This window comes from Hyperoodon ampullatus (assembly GCF_949752795.1).
Source record: "Hyperoodon ampullatus genome assembly, chromosome: 10".
Taxonomy (NCBI): Eukaryota; Metazoa; Chordata; class Mammalia; order Artiodactyla; family Ziphiidae; genus Hyperoodon; species Hyperoodon ampullatus.
The window spans coordinates 21,588,040-21,608,124 of NC_136923.1; the positions used below are offsets into that span (position 1 = coordinate 21,588,040).

At 44.4% G+C, this 20,085-nt stretch overlaps 1 protein-coding gene across 1 annotated transcript in view; it reads left to right on the forward strand.

The window, feature by feature from the left end:
• Positions 1–4,883: 4,883 nt before the first annotated feature.
• The window catches only part of FRMD4B (FERM domain containing 4B), a gene marked incomplete at both ends in the record, with an annotated part of 179,538 nt that continues 164,336 nt past the window's right edge, over positions 4,884–20,085 (forward strand). Inside the window, one exon of the mRNA XM_079712814.1 lies at positions 4,884–5,045. Within this exon, the coding sequence (XP_079568940.1) occupies positions 4,884–5,045 (162 nt within the window). The remainder of the gene's footprint in view (positions 5,046–20,085) is intronic.

Sequence of the window (20,085 nt, forward strand, 5' to 3'; positions counted from 1 at the left end):
CCCCACCTGGAGTAATTGGAAGTGTGTGGAGGTGCTTTTTGTTGTTGATGTCATAATGACTGGGGACACTACTGGCGTGTAGTGAGCAGAGCCAAAAGTCACTGAACATTTTCCAGTGCGTGGGGTACACTCCTGCAGAAGGAGGGACCATGCAGCCACTCGGCCTCCACTCACCTGTAGGCACTCCTCAGAAAACTGACAGTCTAGGGACTTCCTTGGTGGTCCAGTCGTTAAGAATCCGCCTTCCAATGCAGGGGATGCAGGTTCGACCTCTGGTCAGGGAACTAAGATCCCACGTGCCACAGGGCAACAAAGCCTGCGTGCCGCAACTACTGAGTCTGCGTGCCAAAACAAAATATCCCGCGTGCCGCCACTAAGATCCGACACAGCAAAATAAATAAATAAATAATTTTAAAAATCAGTGAAAGCCTTCTTTGACTTACTGATTAATTGGCTATATGGAATTTACAATAAAGAGTATTGTATATTAAAAGAAGAAAAAAGTTGACAGTCTAGCAGTGAAAAGTGGACCAAAGGGGGCACCTTTGCCGCTTTTGAGGCGATGAGAGACTTCTGTAGCAACTCCAGGCCCACTGGAGGCACCAGCATTCCACCTTGGGGTTGATATAGGGGGAATTGTTTTTGTCATGTGCCAAAGAAAGCCTTCAACCCTACTAAGGAGCCTGTGATTTAAAGGAAATGATAAGGCCAAAAATTAAAGTGCCAAAAGGTAAATAGATTATGGTGAAAATGACTATTTCTCATTTTCATGATAAATATCCAAAAAGAAGGGTATGTGTAAATGATAGGAAATGTCATTCCAGTTCCTTCTCAATGGGCTTTGAGTCCATTACAGCTCTTGGTGAGTGTGTGAATACCATTATAGAGTGATCGTTGCATCTCCAATCTGCCTTTTGGGAGAAAACATCAAGAGGGAAGAATGTTTCCCCACCAGTCCTATGATAGGAAGAGTAGGGTGTGGGGTTGAACTAGACCAAGGTTCCTCAATCTCCACACCACTGACATTTGGGGCAGGAGAGTTGTTTGTCGTGGAGGGTGCCCTGGGCACTGTAGGATGTTGAGCAGCATCCCTGACCTCTATCCACTAGACGCCACTAGCATCCCCGAGGTGTGACAACCAAAAATGCCTTTGTAGGCAGGGTTGCAAACTTGCCCCTGATTGAGAGCCACTGAACCAGACCTTGTCTTCGTCCCCCTCAAGCCTTGTGTCAGATGTGGCCTGTCAGAATTTAGCTACACTGGCTCTTCAGCTGTGGAGAGAGGAGAGTTTGTAAAATATCCACAGGCATTCGATGGACTCTGTCTTTTTGATGGGCAGAGGGGACCCCTGGAAGCCGCTGCGATAGAACTGCTTATCTCTTTCTAGAGACAGGGGTTAACATTTTGTGTGTTCCTAGCACTGTGCTCTTCTTCCTGCGGATTGCTCAGAGGAGAACCTACGGGAGCCTCGGGGATAATGCCAATTTCTCTTTTACGTCTGCAGCAGAACTCCTAGGCGTATGAGCCATGCTGTCACCTGAAGCATCTTTTTAAGCCTCCAGAGAGAGCTGCAGGAAATTACAGTGTATTGCAGGGAACTCTGATGCTGTAGAGGGGAAAAAAAATTCTCTTCTTAAATTAAAAAAAAAAGAAAAAGAAAAGGCAAGATAATTTTGAAACCAGCTTGATTTAGCTCCCTTTCCACAGGAAATTTTAGACCAGCTTCAAGGGTGTGTGTCTGGGATCTGGTTTGTGCCACGTGGCTTGTCCATTTTCAGAAAGATGCCGCAATTGGGTGGCTCTTTTCTCCACTGCTCCACACCTGGGTTCAGTTGCCACCCACTGTCAGCCCCTGGTGTGAAGAACTTACTTTTCCTTCCCTCTAAAAGCTATCTTTGCCTAGAGCTTTGAACTTCTCCTGCTGCAGGAGAAGAAAGCTGTTTGGATAAGAAGAAGCGTCCATGTTTATATTGGTGGGAACAAAATGTCTTTTCTTATCTTTCATCTAGCTTGGAGCATCTACTGCTTCTCCGGGTCCTCAAGAAAGGCTGGCTGTGTGATGGAGAAGAGCTAGCTCCAAAGAATTTTTGGGGGAACTTGAAGAAAGTGAAAGAACTGCTCCTTCAAAAACAAGTCACCACCAACTTTAACCTCCAACACACAGAAAGGGATAGTAAAACAGATGTAGATAATTAGTTGAAAATTTTTTAAAAACACATTTTACGAATACTGTTTTATCTAGGTACCAAAAAATGAAACAATTCCTGATTTTGGTGGTGGTGATCATTTTTTTCTTCGGGCGCTTACTTTTTGCCAGCCATATACTAAACACTTTATACTGCATATTTTACTTAATCTTTCCCCAGTTGCTGTGCAGTCGATTCTGATATTATCCCTGTTTTATAGATGAGAACACTGAGACTTTGTGGCTTTAAGGAGCTTGTACAAGGTGCCACAGGTCTTTTTTTTTTTAATAAATAAATAAATAAATTTATTTATTTTAAGGAGCAGGGAGTCAAGTCTCTTAGGACACTTAGCTCCTAACGCCCATGCCCTGCAATAGTGCTTCTCCATCTTTAGAGTCAGAATCCCCCAGAGGCCAAGTGAAACCTCAGATCCCTGACCACTCCCTGATTCTGGAGGGAGCCCAAGAACTTGTATCTCTAACAAGTTCCCAGGTGATGTTGATGCTGCCAGTTCAGGGACTACACTTTGAGGACCCCTGTTCTGCTACATCCAATTTTCTAGAAAATAGTGTAAGCACTGACTTTGAAAACCTTGAATGCAAACCACTGAAGTCGGAATTGACCACTGACATTAGGCCTATGCACAGATAATAGCCATGGTGTTTGTAGAGCATCTCTTCTGAGAGGATGGTGTCATGAGACGGAGATAATTGACCTGTTGTAGGTTTTATTCGGTATTCCCTTGGCTGCCGATTTCCGAGAACACGGTCTCACTGCATCATTAAAAAGAATAGTAAATGTACCACCATCATCCACTCGTACTCATAAGCCAGTTTTGAAGTTCAGTAGTTTTCCATTAGAAGGATGACATTTCATTTTCAAACTGTACTTGGTTCATTGTCTTTTGACTCAGTGGGACCTAGTGTTTTCTGATTCTGTGTAAACACTGTGACCATTATCTTGGAAAATATCAGAATGCTAATACTAAGGAACACATGGAGCAGATTTACTGTGAAGAAAGGTTTGCAAATCTTGGATCGGGTCTTTTGTCCTATTAACTAATTCAACAAAAAACTCTTAGGCAATTTCATTAGTAATATAAAGAAGTAAAAAGTAAGAAAAGAAACGTCTTTTAAGAGTTTCCCAATTATGGTCACTTTGAAAACAGTAGGCGCTTTGAGGACAGATTTTTGTGTTCTCTTTTCACTGGGTGACTTTCACCTGAATTAAGATTCCAAAGGCACATTTGAAACCTGAAATAAAGCTGATTTACTTGTCGATAATCTCTTCTGAAGCCTTCTGAGCTAGTTCGGGAGAAAAGCTTTGGCACTTTTACCTTTCTGCCACTTAATAGCACAGATAACAGCCTAGGTGTGAAACTGCCAGTAAAATACAGATGATTGTCCTACAGATGGATTCAGGAAAAAACAACATCCTGAAATTTGCTGCAGTACTTTTGCTGTGAGCAATGTTTTACAATTATTTGGGACTGAAATCTACACATATTCCAAAGGAAAATAGAGCCTGGTGGCATGTGGGACTCCTTGGGCTCCTTTTTGCAAATGCCTTTGGCAATATCAATTCCTGGGGGAGAACTTAAAAAAAAACAAAACATTAATTATTTGGTGACTTTGTGAGTGGTGGAACAGCTTCCTTTGGTTTTGAGTCGAGAATAAACTATCTATCTGTGTAGGTTTGTGCTAGTAGCTGCTGCTACACATGTTCAGAAGCTGAATTTTCCAGAACCAAACCAAGGATTCTCTTGTGAGCTTCTGTTTCCCAGCAAATACTAACTGGAAGCTATTTGCTAGAGACCAAGAACGCTCTTTGTGTTCCTCATGAACTGACTGCTGCGTTGGAATTAGCACAGTGTGCGGGGTGCGCGATCCTGCTTTCCGGCTGGCAGCAGTAGGCAGGTTGTCATTTTCTCTGAGACCCTCAAGTTAGGAGCGAAGGCAGGCTCTGCAGTCACGCACACACTGTTGCTCTGAGACTGTTATCTTCACCTCTTGGTGAAGCACAACCGGGGAAACATTCAGGGCTGTTCCCCCGAGTGGGGTCCAAAGGGATGCTTCGGAGGTTTTTTTTTTTTTTTTTTTCTCCTGTATCTGTGGCTGCCCAGAGATATTTATCAGTGTGAACAGAGGCCAAGCAAAGACCCTGTAGTGTAAAGTAAGGTGCTTCTCAAAGCGGATTCGGAGATTGGGGCTGGTGTGTGCGCGCGCGCGTGTGTGGTGTGTGCAGGACGTGCAAGCCCAGTGCGCTGAAATGCAGCGCTCACGTCTGCCTGCAAAGAGTTGCTCCACTCCCCCCGCTGCCCAGCGCACTCGGGGAGCGCCAGGGGGAGTCCTCGCCGGCCCGGGCTTCCCGCGACCCGGGAGCGCCGAGGGCTCGCCTGGCGGAGCTTAGCGCAGCTCGCTCGGCGCCGCCAGCGAGAGGGCGGGGTGGACACTGGGCTTCTGTGTGCCCGCCGCAGCCGTTGGTTGGCGGGCGCCCAATCTCGGGGCATGCCGCCGGAGCCTGGCCAGCACGCACCGTGAAAGACCAGTTTGGGGGAAGGCTTGACCCCCGGCGGCCCACAGAAGCCGGCTTCGGGAGCCCAGGCGGTGGGGCCGCTGCGATCGGGCTCGCAGCGCTGCAGCTGCGGGAGCCGCCGGCACCCCACCCCCTGCGCGGGTTCAGAGGGACCGAGGAGGCATGGCCTCGGTGTTCATGTGCGGAGTGGAGGACCTGCTGTTCAGCGGCAGCCGCTTCGTGTGGAACTTGACCGTGTCCACGCTGCGGAGATGGTACACAGAGAGGCTGCGGGCTTGCCACCAGGTGCTGCGGACGTGGTGCGGACTGCGGGACGTGTACCAGGTGAGCCGGGGACCGCGGCGCCCGAGGGCCCTAGCGGGTTGCCGGGCGCTCGTGGGAAGCCGGTTGGTTCCACCTGTATGATTTTATTGTCCCTCTCCTTCCACCGCTCTCTTTTTCAACTCCTATCGGGCTGCTCGGCTCTTGGGTCAAAAGCTCAGCAGCTATGGGTAACCGTTGCCTGACAAAGCTTGTGAATTTTCCCCATCGGGCATGGGGGGGCACTTGTGAATTAGTCCCTGGCTTTGCAGACATCTATTAGCGAGTGACGGTGTCTCTTAGCAGCAGAGCGTCTGCAGGGAGCAAGTCTGACATTCACATGATTCCTTCTTTTTCATTTCATTGGGGTGAAGGTAGGCATTTCAAGGAGCAAGGATTTCACACCAGTTTATGGTCAGAAGGGTCTGAATGGATTTGCATTCTTCCCTTTGATTTTATTGCAGCTTTCCTTCGGGCAGCCCCAACTTGCAAGGCAGAGCCAGGAAAAGCTGATTGTGTCTACTGGCTTTTGGAAGGAAGGAGAGCAAATTGTGAACACTTTGCAGGAGGATGACGGGCTGGGGAAGGGAGGGGTGGCCTGGCTGAGCGCTGGAATGCTTACGTTTGGATCGGCTCCCTGTCATATAACACAGCCTCTTTATTTCTCTGCTAGGTCCCATCCTGCAGGCAAAAAATGCAGCAACTTTGCTCAGTCTCTCTGAGGCTACAGCTTCCCTTCATATTTTTTCAAACAGTCGTTTGTGGATTTAAAAGTTCTGTGCTTTGGTTAATATTTTTCAGGTTGAAAAAATAACCTACAGTGCATTTAGGAAGATTACACCTGGTGTTTACTATAGAATATAGTGTCACGTTTTCTTTCCTGTGATGTAGAATTAGCTTTGTTGCAGTTCTTGGATTCTCCCTACTCTGACCGCGTTCTCCATATGGCTATGATTCATGTCTCATTGTATTGAGTCCCATATGTGATCAAGCTTCTGGTGTTGGTAAGCCATTGTCTTCCATCAATCAGGCAAAATTAAAAGACCGGCACCTGTGGTTAAACTGTGGGCATCTAAAGAATCAGCGTCCCCTTGTCATCCCTGACATCCGTATCATCCTTGTTAAAATGTGAGGAACATTATACTTTGTGCTTTCCCGACTCCTGCTTTGGATAACGTGTCTGAGATGTCTTGCGTTTTGAAAGCATCCAAAAGCCAGGTTGAGAACCGGGGCAGCATGTGGTGGTTTGAGAGGATTATGGAGCTGTGGATATAGCCCATCTGGCCACATTACACAGATCACCTAGCTTTTTGGAGCCAGAGGTGTGTCTGCCTCTCAGCCTTTTTCTCTTCTGGGAAATCATTGTTCAGTTTGGTCTGTAGGAGAAGTGGCCCTGATACACTTTTGTTTTCACTTTTTAACATTTGAGAAACTTTCAAAAGGAGAGCACAAGTACTGTGGCCAACCATTCAGCCTTCATGCCGCTCTCCCCGAAGGCTCGGGGGACTTACGGCTTACCTCTTCTACTGTTAGTGACCAATTCAAAAATGACGCTTCCAGAAACCTGAGACCCCACGAGTTCTTTACAAGGTTGATCAATAATTATTTTTAAGCAGAACAGCGACTTGAAGGACTAACCTACTGAACTACAGGTTTTCTGTTCCGTAAAATGGATAGTGACTGAGCCAGTACCCTCTCATAATGATAAGAGGGAACATCTAAAACAACCATGGCCATTTTATGAGTATTGAGTCTTAAGCAGAAAATGATCTCCAAAGTTTGTGTCTTTGGAGAAAACTTGAAAATATTTTAAAACTTGAGAGAACTCTAGATTTTTAAATTGTACAACATAGTTGTTAGCAAAGAAATACCGTTTCCTTTAATGCCTTTCAAATTTCAACAAGAAGGTACTAATGTAAATTGTATAGAACAGAATGGCAGTAAAATAAAGTGGTTAATACCTTATACTCCAAGTTAAATAGACATAGGATAGGATAAATCCTACCTCTGCCTATGTATGATCATGGATGAGTTACTTAATTTTACTGTGCTTTAGTTTCATTGTTTATAAAATGAGAAATACAATAGTACTAACCACAGAGGTTGATATTAAAATTAATTGACAGTACCAAGAGCTTAGGAAACATTCAGTAAATGTTATCTGCTCTATCAGTTGGGGTATTTTTATTGTAATAGGAAAATGAACTCAAAGTAACCTACAGAATAAAAAGTAGGGACTTTGGATGCAACTGAAAAATCTAGCAGTAGGATCAGGGCACTATAGTTGTTCCCCATGATTCTTTCAACCCTGTCTTGTTCGTGTATTGGCTTTATCTTCAGCTGGTTTCTTTCCTCATGATAGCAGACAGCTAAAGCAGTTCCGGGGCTTAGACCCATGTATCAACCCATATAGAAAGAAAGAGAATGTTTCAAAGCCACCAACTATCAAAATAAATTCCCCGGTTTGCACTCTGACGGGTCAGTTTAGGGTCTGTGCCCACCGCCAATGCCATGCACTGATTGGCACAGGGAATGGGACTGTAATTCATGCATTCTCAAAGGGGATGATATGGCCCCCAACAGGCAAAAATCATTTCGTAAGGATGGGAGGGGGGCAAAAAAAAATCTTAGTCTTTATGTACAAAGCACAGGTATACATACAATACATAAACAGATATACAGTGTACTTATGGCATTAGAATTTGGGGGGGAGTGAGGCGGCTAGCAAACAAAAAAATATCTTCAGAGGCTCCTTAAGGGAGTGATAACGAATACAAAAGTCGAGAAACCCTGAATTACATTGATTGGCTTAGGCCAGTGGGAAAGCAGACCCATTTCTGAAGCCAGGAGTGAGGTTGGCCCCGCCCAGACCACATGGCTGCCAAGCAGTGGGGGGAGGGATGCAGTGTCCACCGTATCTGCATTATTAGAGTCTCAGATAATGAGATTCTAATGCTGCTTAAATAAAATGATTATGTTTCAAGATAAGTACAAAGATTGATGCACAAATACATTTGTAAGTATTTTGCAACAGTAATTTATTTGAGTTATGGGGTTAGGGGGCCCATCATTAGAATACCAGTATTGCTATCCCATAATTATGAATTCTAAAACATAGAGAGGAATGTTCCATTATACTGCTCAAGTTTCTGGCATGTGAATTGGAAACACCACAGGGTTACATATTTTATTGAACCCAATTTTTTATCATCTTGATGATAAAAAGGTGTCAATTTCTTGCTTCTAGTCTGAATAGTCTTGTTTGTAAAAAAAAAAAAAAAAAAACCAGGATTCAATCACTCTAGAGAGAAAGGGTGGGGCGGGAGATATCCATTACACGAAATACCTGACAGTCCCCGGGGGTGTTTTGTTTATTCATATACTATAAGTGAAATAAGATCTCTGCCTATTCATAAGGAACTTGACAACCACATTATTGCCTCGCCGGCACAGCCGGGAAGACATAATTTCTTTGGAATTGAACACTTCCTCCATTTCTAGATACTGGAGAGGCAAGAGACTTAATTTGCCAGAAACCATGAATAATTAAGATACTGGCTATAAGGCATTTCTGTAGTCATGTGACTAAATAAAAAGCAGACTGAGGCTGCACTGAGGCTGCCTTTTAACAAAGACTTACTTGATGAGTGAAGGTTTGAATTTGGTTGAAGTAGCAGACATGGGACATTCACCTTCCACTTAGAGCTGAATATTAAAAGCTGATATATCTCTCCTGCTTTTATCTTGCCCGGATGGGTTGCGTTATCACGCAATTAAATAGATTTAACAAAGAATTGAGGTGGAAAATGATGGGAGAATGTTGTTGAAAAAGGATCAACACCTTTTGCTTTTTATCAAGTGTGACACGTTCGAAGGAAGCCCTCAGTTTGTTACTTGGGATTAAGTTTTCCCTTCATCTCCAACGTCTCAAAGGTAGGATTTCTTGCAAGCCCTGAGTGGAGTCATCGCCCCGAGTAGGGGCAACTTGAACAGAATCTAGGGTACTTAAGGGACCATAAGAGGCTGGGTCAGCTCCACTGCACAGGTAGCTGGCAGTGAGGGGTGGCACGCAGGGCAGATCACAGCAGAGGCTGTGCACTCAAACTTGAGCAAATCTGACCTTGAGCAAATTGCTTTTTCTCTCTGAACCTCATTCCCTCCTGGGTTAGAGGGGAGAACTGTAGGCCTGGCATTATGCGTAGTGTAAAGAATTCATGAGATCGTGTGTATAATACTGAGTGCTCTGGGTGGCACAAGCGAGTACTCAGTAAATGTTAGCTCTTGGGCATGCAAAGGGCTTAACACCAGACCCATAGAAGGTACTCGATAAAGGGTAGCTTAGGGTTTTACTGTTTTTGTTTTTTTTTTTTTTTCCTGCGGTACGCGGGCCTCTCACTGCTGCGGCCTCTCCCGCTGCGGAGCACAGGCTCCGGACACGCAGGCCCAGTGGCCATGGCTCACGGGCCCAGCCGCTCCGCGGCATGTGGGATCCTCCCGGACCGGGGCACGAACCCACGTCCCCTGCATCGGCAGGCGGACTCCCAACCACTGTGCCACCAGGGAAGCCCTACTGTTGTTTTTGTAAGTGAGACTAGTTCTGTGGAAACTGAATTCCATCTTTACACACAAAGATGTTCGGTAAGAGAGACTGTGGAATCTCCCACAGCAGTGGATGTAGGGTGGACCTTGGGTATCTGAGCTTGTGTTCCACACAGTAAACCCACAGTTTTTTTTAAGGCCCATACAAAAAATCTAGGAGGTCACAGGAGCTAGCAGTAGGGTCTCTAAGGAGATAATCTCTTTATATTCCAAGACTCTGATGATTCATAAATTGGTAACACCTGAACTTTTCATCCCACTGCATTGGTTAGGAAAGACCAAGTCCCCCAAATGGCAATCCTTCATTGAGGCTTCAGTGACCTGTGTACATTTCAAACCATATATCCTTTGCTTGGCCCCGCCCTCCACTCTCCACAGCCTCCTGAATTATACAGACTAGAAGGGGAGCTGACAAGTTATTGGGTTGGCCAAAAAGTTTGTTTGGGTTTTTCGGCCAACCCAATACAATGCACAGGAGAAAACTGGCCTGCCTCCTGGTTTTGTAAATAAAGTTTTATTGGCACGCAGCCCTGCTCATTCATTTACACGTTGTCCATGGCTGCTTTCAAACTACAATGGCAGAATGGAGTAGTTGTCCCTCAACTACTTAGAGTTGAATAGTTGATACAAAGACTGTATTGGCCACACAGCCAAAAATATTTACTATCGGGCTCTTTACAGAGAAAGTTTGCCAATCTCCAGACTAGACAGAAACAATATATTGGGCAGAGAATGCTAGAAGAAGGAAAGTTTAGAATTCAGTCATGGAAAAATAGAACTTGAAGGAATATGGAAGAATTTTCTCTTAAAAAACCCAGTCACTAGGAAATTAATAAACAAATATTCAGGATCAGTGTTCAGTTTACCTTTACTAGGTCCTGCGTTGTAGAACATGATTGGAGTTATAGATCGATTCATTCATTTGTCCATTTATTCATACATAAAATAATTATCAGGCGCTTACCATGTCCCAGTTGCTGTGCCAAGGTGTTAGCAACACAAAGTCAAATAGATTATTTCCTGCCCTCAAGGAATCTGGTGTCAAGTAGGGGAGACAGTTAAGAAAATGAACCTCTGTGCAAGGGCTTTACCTGGGTCCTCTAGGTGCACAGTGAAGGGAGTTTCCGTCAGACAGGGGTGAAGCAAAAGGGGAGGGCACGGGAGCAAGGAAGCTTCCTACAGGAGGTGATTCTCAGGCTGAAGTCGGAAGGACAAGTAAGAGTTAGATAGGGCTTCCCTGGTGGTGCAGTGGTTGAGAGTCTGCCTGCTGAGGCAGGGGACACGGGTTCGTGCCCCGGACCGGGAAGATCCCACGTGCCGCGGAGTGGCTGGGCCTGTGAGCCATGGCCGCTGAGCCTGCGCTTCCGGAGCCTGTGCTCTGAGGCGGGAGAGGCCACAGCAGTGAGAGGCCCGCGTACCGCAAAAAAAAAAAAAAAAAAAGAAAAGAAAAAGAGTTACATAGACTAAGAAAGGCAGACGGGCATTTCAGGCATGAGGAAACAAGGCTCTGGTCGGGGGGGTGTTATAAAGAGTTTTTTAAGACTGATGAGGAAAGAGACAGACAGAGTCAAAGTCAGAGACAGACAGGCAGATTTTAATTGAGAATAACATTCAACTTGAATGATCTTTTATTTTAAGATTAAGATTTGATGTTTTTCTTCAGAACTTTGGGGGTGGGGGACAGGTTAAGTTAGAACTGTCCCTGGTAGTGGTGAGGCTGATAGATTTGGAAGAGGGTGGCATAGTGGAGGCAGGACAGGGGAGAAAGTTAGGAGGCCTGCAGTGATATCAGTGTATCACTCAGGATAGGATAGGTTTTACTGCGGCTGCAAACAGCCCCAGGATCCTAACGGGTTAAAGAAATAAAGGTTTATTTTTGGTTTACACTACCTGTCCATTCACAGGTTGGCTGGAAGCTCTGCTCATCACTGTCACTCAGGCTCACAGAATGTTCTGGAACATTGCCAGTTGCCGTGATAGAGAGTGAAGAGCTTTTCAGGGCTTTGCACTGGCAATGCAATGCTTGGCCTCTGAGTAGCTCATGTCACTTGTCTCAAGACATTGGTCAGAGCTGGTCACGTCACTCACTCAACCACAGGAGCCAGGAAAAGCAGTCCTTCCATGGAACAGCATGAATGCTGGTACAGATTTGGTTCCTTAGGAAGCAGACTCTGAAACAGAGATTAACAAGCAGGAAGTTTACTGGAGAGTGCTGTGAGGATCAACACTGTAGAAAGGAATAGAAAGAAGTAGGACTGAGCAGAGGGAGAAATTGGGTGACAGTTCAGGCTCAACAAAGACCTCAGCTGACCTCACAGGTAGCCCCGAAACTGAGACTTGTCCCCAGTTGGAACAAGAGGGCTGGATTTCCCCCCAACCTTCATCAAGCCATCATTAGAGATGGGCTGCCCTTGTATAAGCGGTGTGACCTTGAAGTAGGCAGCTCTCTTTAAGGAACAGCAGTTCCCAGAGGGGCTAAGAGCTCAAAAAAATCCAGGCAGCTTGATGGAATAAGTCTGGGCAGCTCATCACACAGCATCTTCTACAAATGTCTGCCCAACAGGTATTCACATCAAAGCCTAGACTGCAGCAGGGCCAGCGGGAAGGAAGTAGAGTAAGGACTGCATTGATGTGAAGGATGTAGGATCCAGCTTTAAAACATGGCCTGACAATCAGGGCGGTCTCCCAGCTGGATCCTACATTCTGTTGAAGGAATTGAGCAACCATAGAGTCAGTTACTAGTAGCAACACATACAGAAGGAAGCAAAGACTTGGTTGATAAATGACATATGAGTCCACCTATCACTGAGGAAATTCGTCTTCTACATTTCCAGGTAACCAAAGACTAGGATTTTATGGCAGGAACTTGGGATGCTCAGATACCCCCAAATGAGAAAGAAAACTATCTTAATGTTTGAGTCCATCACTTGGCATAAATACATTTCTAAAAGACTGTATGATTTAAGATCAACAGATCAGTCTCAGGATCTCTAAAAAGCATTTTTTGAACCTTTGTTGTACAGCTTGAAAAACACCAAGTTAAGAATAGACTCTCCTGCCTTGTCAAGTTGGTGTTTGTTTTTCTCCTTCTGTCTTTTCTTGGTGGAGCTGCAGCATGAAATAACTTCCCGTGCGTCCCTACTTTATTCTGAAAGTTATATTTGTGATGTCCAATTTGGTTGTTATGGAAAAGTGTGAATGATCAATTGGGATAAACAAATTGAAATTAATATCCATAAGGAATTACATACATGTGTGTGTATAGGTACATACAGAAAAGATAAAAATTCTGGCATCCTTGAAGTAAACTTTTGCCATGAAAGAGGCTGGTAAATATGGTAAATTAAATAGTACCGTTTTCCCCTAATGTCCTGATCGTTTTTAGTTTCTTGAATTTTGTGTTTGGGCAAAGCACATTGCTTAAATAACTATTTTCTCCTTAACTAGGGCTTTTATATAGTCTTAGTGTCTCGACTTGACTAATAGCTGCTAATTATTAAGTAACTGCTTTGTGCTGTGTCTTGTGCTTGGCACTTTACATGTATTATCTTTTTTTTTTCTTTTTTGCGGTACGCGGGCCTCTCACTGTTGTGGCCTCTCCCGTTGCGGAGCACAGGCTCCGGACGCGCAGGCTCAGCGGCCATGGCTCACGGACCCAGCCTCTCGGCGGCATGTGGGATCTTCCCAGACTGGGGCACAAACCCGTGTCCCCTGCATCGGCAGGTGGACTCTCAACCACTACGCCACCAGGGAAGCCCTGTATTATCTTTTTTTAAGAAAGATATAATTTGGGAAAGATTTCAATATACAAAAATATAAAGGATAATATAGGTAAAAACCCATGCACCCACCACTCAGTTTTAAGGCATCTCAACATTTTGCCATGTTTGCTCCAGATACTTTTTTTGTAATATAATAAAATTTTACAGAATCAGTTGAAACCACCTTTATACTTCTCCTTTCTCCCTAAAAATAGTCCTGTTCTGAAATTCGTGTCTTTCATTCCCAGGCATATTTTCATCATTTTGCCACATGTGTTTGTATCTATAAACAATATATATTATTTTTGTGTCTGTAAAATTTATTTAAGGATGTGTCATTCTGCTACCTTATTTTTCTCTCAATAGGCTTTTGGGATTTATCTCTAAAGTCTTTTTTTTTTTTTTTTTTTTTTTTTTTTGCGGTACGCAGGCCTCTCACTGCTGTGGCCTCTCCTGTTGCAGAGCACAGGCTCTGGACGCGCAGGCTCAGCGGCCATGGCTCACGGGCCCAGCCGCTCTGCGGCATGTGGGATCTTCCCGGACCAGGGCACGAACCCATGTCCCCTGCATCGTCAGGTGGACTCTCAACCACTGCGCCACCAGGGAAGCCCTCTAAAGTCATTTTAACCCTTATATTCCATTGCATTAAACATACCAATCTCTTGTTGATGGGCATTTAGGTTGCTTACAAATTTTCAGTTGCCCAAAATACTACACTGAAATTTTTGTATTTGTCTCTTTGTGCTTGTGAGCAAGAACTTCTCTAGGGCAGCGGTCCCCAACCTTTCTGGCACCAGACACCGGTTTCATGGAAGACACTTTTTCCACGGACCGGGGCAGGGTGGATGGTTTCGGGATGACTCAAGCCCATTACATTTATTGTGCACTTTATTTCTATTATTATTACATTGTAATATATAATGAAATAACTATACAACTCACCGTAATGCAGAATCAGTGGGAGCCCTGAGCTTGTTTTCACTTGCCACTCACTGATAGGGTTTTGATATGAGTCTGCAAGCAATTGATTTCTTACGGTCTCTGTGCAGTCAAACCTCTCTGCTAATGATAATCTGTATTTGCAGCCACTCCTCAGCGCTAGCATCGCTGCCTCAGCTCCACCTCAGATCATCGGGCATTAGATTCTCATAAGGAGCGCACAACCTAGATCCCTGGCATGCGCAGTTCACAGTAGGGTTCGCGTTCTTATGAGAATCTAATGCTGCCGCTGAGCTGACAGGAGGCAGAGCTCAGGTGGTAATGCGAGCGATGGGGAGCAGCTGTAAATACAGATGAAGCTTCGCTCGCTCACCCGCCACTCACCTCCTGCTGTGCGGCCCCGGCTCCTAACAGGCCACTGACTGGTAGCAGTCCCGGGGGTTGAGGACCCCTGCTCTAGGGTATATACTAAAAGGGAGACTTGCTAGGTTTTTAGCTTTATTAGATGTTGTGCCTTTTTTCTGTCCTTATAATAACTCTTCAAAATGATATCATAAATCCCACTTTATTGGTTTTATATACTTATTAGCTAATAAAACATGATGCTGGAATTTGAACAGAGCTCTAGCTGACTCCAGTGCTTAGCCTCTTGCCACTGACTTGCTGCTTTATTTATTAAAGAGATACATAAAGATAGTATCTCATTTATTATTTTATTTGCTCAATCAACATTGGGTGAAAACATAGCTGAGTGCTTAAAAATGAAGTCTATAAACTTCCTGAATTCAAATCCTAACTCACCTTTTGTTAGCCATGTGAGTTCTCTGAGGTTTTTCTCATTAAATTTTTTCTGCTATAAAATACAGTTAATTATGGAACTCCCTTAAAGAGTTATGCTTCTGGGATTGTTATAAAAATCAAGTGCACTAATATTTAAAAGCACTGAAAACAGTGTTAGAGATATGTGTGGATGGATGGGTGGATGGACAAAGGGGTGGATGGATGGACAGTTGGGCAGATGGTTGGATGGATAGATTAATGGGTGGATTGATGGTTGGATGGATGGATGAATCCCTCATGAATAATTATCTTCATCTGTGCCGTGCTCTACTACTTATGCATATGCATAACCTTTGGAGCTTCTAAAATCTGCAGAAGCCTTGTCTCCTCCTTCCTCCCCTCCCCTCTGGATTAAGAACTATAATCTAATGTAGCAAGCAGGAAAGGGGCCCACTGACAACTGCACAGAGACATTGTACTCACATGGTTTCATGGCACAGCATTTTATCAGGAGACTCTGGCATCCTAATGCTGTTGTCTTTTTGGTTTATTCTATGAAAGCAAAGATTCTCACAACTGTTTAGTTGTGTTATTTCTGTCTCTCCAACAGAAAGCCATTAAACTTTCTCCCTCTCTACCCTGAGCCCCACTCCGTAAGAGCCCTAGACTCTCATGTATAAAGGGCCTGGGTCCCCACTGACTGCTGTCTTTCTCATCTGTATAAGCTCTCTTCTGATATGACTCCTAAATTTGCAACTGCTAAGGAGACCCTGTTATTATAGGCATCGTGCTACCCTTGGGTAATGTAGCCAGCAAATATTTTTACAGGAATTAGTCAGTCTCATTAAACTTTGATTAGATGCTTATTAGCTAAGAGAGAAAAGAGCCTTGACAAAATAGGGAAATAGAATGGGCTTTAGTCAGTTGGACCTGGGTTACAAATCAAGGCTTCATCACTTACCAGCTGTGTGACCTTGAGCCATGCTACTTAATTGCTCTGAGCTTGTTTCTTATACGAAAGATAAAATAAGATCTACATTTTAGGTTTGGTGTAAAAGTTAGAAATAACATGGATTGAGAAAAGGTAAACATTTGGATCCCTTCACAAAGTTGATCCTAAGCCTAAAGTTATCATGCTAGTTGTGATAAGTGCAAATTGTGACCAGGAATTAAGCCCAAACACCCACATTTACTAGCTGTGTGACATGGGCAAGTTACATGATCTCTTTGTGCCTCCTTTTCTCGCATATGTGATGGGGATGGTAATAGTGCCTGCCTCTCAGGGTTGTTGAGAGGACAACACAAGATCATGTAATAATGGTCTCACTAGGGTGCCTGGCTCACAGTCAGCAGTTAAGAAGTGTCATTTCTACTTAATGAATATTTTCTGTGTTGTCAGACATAGTGCTAAGCATTTTTTTCAGCCGTGCGGCACGGCTTGTGGGATCTTAGTTCCCCGACCAGAGATCGAACCCGGCCCCTTAGCAGTGAAAGCGCTGCGTCCTAACCACTGAATTCCCTAAGCATTTCATTTTTACCATTTCATTTAGTTCTCCTAACAACGACATGAAATAGGTACTATGAAACCCATTTGGCAGATGTGGAAATTGTTTAGCGCTGTCAAGTCACTTAGCTGAGTGCAAAGATGGGGAGCTCAGATCTGTGTAAATCCAAATTCCATTCCCTCAGCCGTTGCATGGAATGGGCTTAGTTTGCAAACCATTCAGCCTCTTCCTTTTCTACATTTGCCTTCATGGAGTCCTTCCTAGGACTTTCCCAGTCTCTAATCTCTGCCTCTACCAAAACCTGTAGCCAGAGCAGGTATTAATAAATAAACTCATTGAGACTGAATAACTAGTGCCATTTTCCCTCTATAGTCTATTCCCGACCCAGCCTCCAGAGCGATTTTGTTAAAAGTAAGTCAGATCGTGTCATTGTCCCGTTCAGAACCCCCTAATGACTTCTCGACTCAGAAAAAGCCAGTCTCACCGAACCTACCAGACCCTGTGTAATTGGCATCCCCTTCTCTGGGTTCCTCCACCACCTACCCGCAGCAAACATGCTCAACTTCTTGTCTTTTTATTATTAATAGTATTAGTACTAGCATTATATTCACTGTATTTGTTTATTTGTTTACTGTGGTGCAGTTTGACATGTAACGTTATATTGGTTCCAAATGTACAGCATAGGCTTCCCTGGTGGCGCAGTGGTTGAGAGTCCGCCTGCCGTTGCAGGGGACGCGGGTTCATGCCCCGGTCCGCGAAGATCCCACCTGCCGCGGAGCGGCTGGGCCCGTGAGCCATGGCCGCTGAGCCTGCGCGTCCGGAGCCTGTGCTCCGCAACGGGAGAGGCCACAACAGTGAGAGGCCCGCGTACCGCAAAAAAAAAAAAAAAAAATGTACAGCATAATGATTTGATATTTGTATATATTGTGAAATGATCACAACACGTCTAGTTAACATCCATCACCTCACGTCGTTACAAATATTCTTTTCTTGTGATGAGAGCTTTTAAGATCTACTCTCTTAGCAACTTTAGAATATACAATGCAGTATTATTAACTATAGTTGCCATGTGGTGCATTACAGCCCCGTAACTTATTTATTTTATAACAGGAAGCTTGTACCTTTTGATCCCCGCCACCCATTTCACCCACCCTCCAACCCCGCCCTGGCAACCACTAATCCGTTCCTGTGTCTGTGAGCTGCGTCAACCTCTGGTCTCAACTTCCAACATTCTTTTTCTCTCTAAGTGTCCTCCAGCAGCGCTGACCTCTTTGCTGTTCCTTCAACCCCGCCAAGCACATTCCAACCTCAGAGCCTTTGCCCTTGGCGTTTTCTCTGCCTATAACTTTGTCACCCAGAGGTTCCTATGGCGTGCTTCCCCTCCTCACTCCCTGCAGGTCTTTCTTCAGATACCATCCAAACAGAGAGGCCACCCCTGACTGCTCTCGTATCCTGCTTTATTCTTCTCTGCAACCCTGTCACCACCTGACGTTAGGAATTTATTTGCTTATGTGCTTATTGTGTTTCCCCGACCAGAAGGTTAGCTGAAGGCATGCAGAAGCTTTGCTTTGTTCACGGTGGTATCCTCAGTGCTGGAACCTAATACTCCTTCGGAAATAGTTCTTGACCAAATGAACAAAGGGATCTGCTTTACATTTTAAGACGCTCGCTCTAGCCACTGTGAAGGGACTGGTGCGGAAGGGGTAAGAGCAGCTAGGCTGTTTCTCGTGACCAGCTGAGGGACGATGGGAGACCTGGGCTGGAGTGGTGGCCACATATGCTGTAGGAAGACCCGAAGAATTTAGAGGAGGAGGAAGCAGCAGGAAGGAGACTCTGTCCAAAGAGAATGTTTAGGGCTTCCCCGGTGGCGCAGTGGTTGAGAGTCCGCCTGCCGATGCAGGGGACGCGGGTTCGTGCCCCGGTCCGGGAAGATCCCAGATGCCGCGGAGGGGCTGGGCCCATGAGTTTGGCCGCTGGGCCTGCGCGTCCGGAGCCTGTGCTCCGCAACGGGAGAGGCCACAGCGGTGAGAGGCCTGCGTATCGCAAACAAACAAACAAACAAAGAGAATGTTTACAGTCTATGAAGTTTTGGAAACATCCAGGACAAAGCCATGTGTGTTGAAATGTATTTGTGTGTATGTGTTTATTCTTTTTCATTAGGGAAAATAACCGCAAGCCAGTGTGAGTTGATTGAGAATACATTGGTCTCTGTTCTCTGACAGCCATTTCATTAAGGAAGTAGCATTGCAGAGAGCAGAACAGATTATTTCCTCCAGTTCCTGTAAAACGGGCTCAGTCAGGGACCCCAGCTTCTGTGTACAGCCAGCTGCAGGTCCTTGCCTGTGCCCAGCCCAGGGTGGGGAAGTTGGCAGTTTCTGTAGTTCTTGTTAGCTCTTACTGTCAAGTGATCACTGTTTCCTGTGCCCAGCCCTGTGGTTAAGCTCTGGAAGGTGCCCTCTTTGGCCTGACTGATGCTGACAGACGTTTCAGACCTCTGGCTTTCTCTTCGTGGCACTCTGTGGATGTCGATTTTCATTCTGACCCTGTCTCAGGTCATTCCCGTCCCCTGGAGCTAAGGATGGAAGGACCCTTTGGATTTGCCTGGATTCTTGGGGGAAAAATTTTTTTTTCTTTCTGGTCTTCGTTAGTGTTTAATTAAAAGCTTGCTTTCCCTAAGTCTTTGGCTGTGTCCAGGCTTTTTAAAATTCTGCAAGCACAGGCAATATAAAGAGAATTTGACCCTTTGAGTTACAAGAGCTGGTTATTGTGTCTAATTATCAACCTCAAATGATGACAGAATCATAATCTTCTAGAACAAAAAGGAATACGAGGCATTTTTCAAATATTTCCTGAAGACAAAGTACATTTACTTTCAATAAATAGTCCAATACCAGTTTTTCAATGAAATTAATGTTTAAATTTGAAACAATTTGGTTCAGGATATGAAGAATCCTAAGCATCCGCTCATAGTATTTAGATTTTGGGAGTTTTTCCTTCCTTAAGATTTTTATATATTAATCTTTCTAGGTATTGATGCCAGATATAGTTCCAGCCGAGCTCATAAGATTTTTGCTCTCAAATTCTTTTTGGAAATGAGATTTTTTTAGTGAATGTGTTTTTCCTTTAATAAACTTCAGAAGCCAACTCTGAGTTTCAAAAAAAATTTTTTTGAGATATCAGTGCCAGAGTCTGAACAGTGCCATTTATTCACCAGCAAGTTGCATCAGTTTAATTTTTCTTCAGGCTCAAACATTACATTAGGTTACAAATATAGCAAAAGTTTGCCACACCTTTATGCTGTATACTGTGTGTTATAAGTACATCAAATTTAATTATATCCTTTTCTCTTTTCCTCCCTCTTTTTTTTTTGGTGTATTTTCTCTGAGCTAAATGGGTCACATTTAAATGTATAAATAAATTACATATAGACATATATATGTGTGTGCATATATATGTATATATGAGAATATATAAATACAC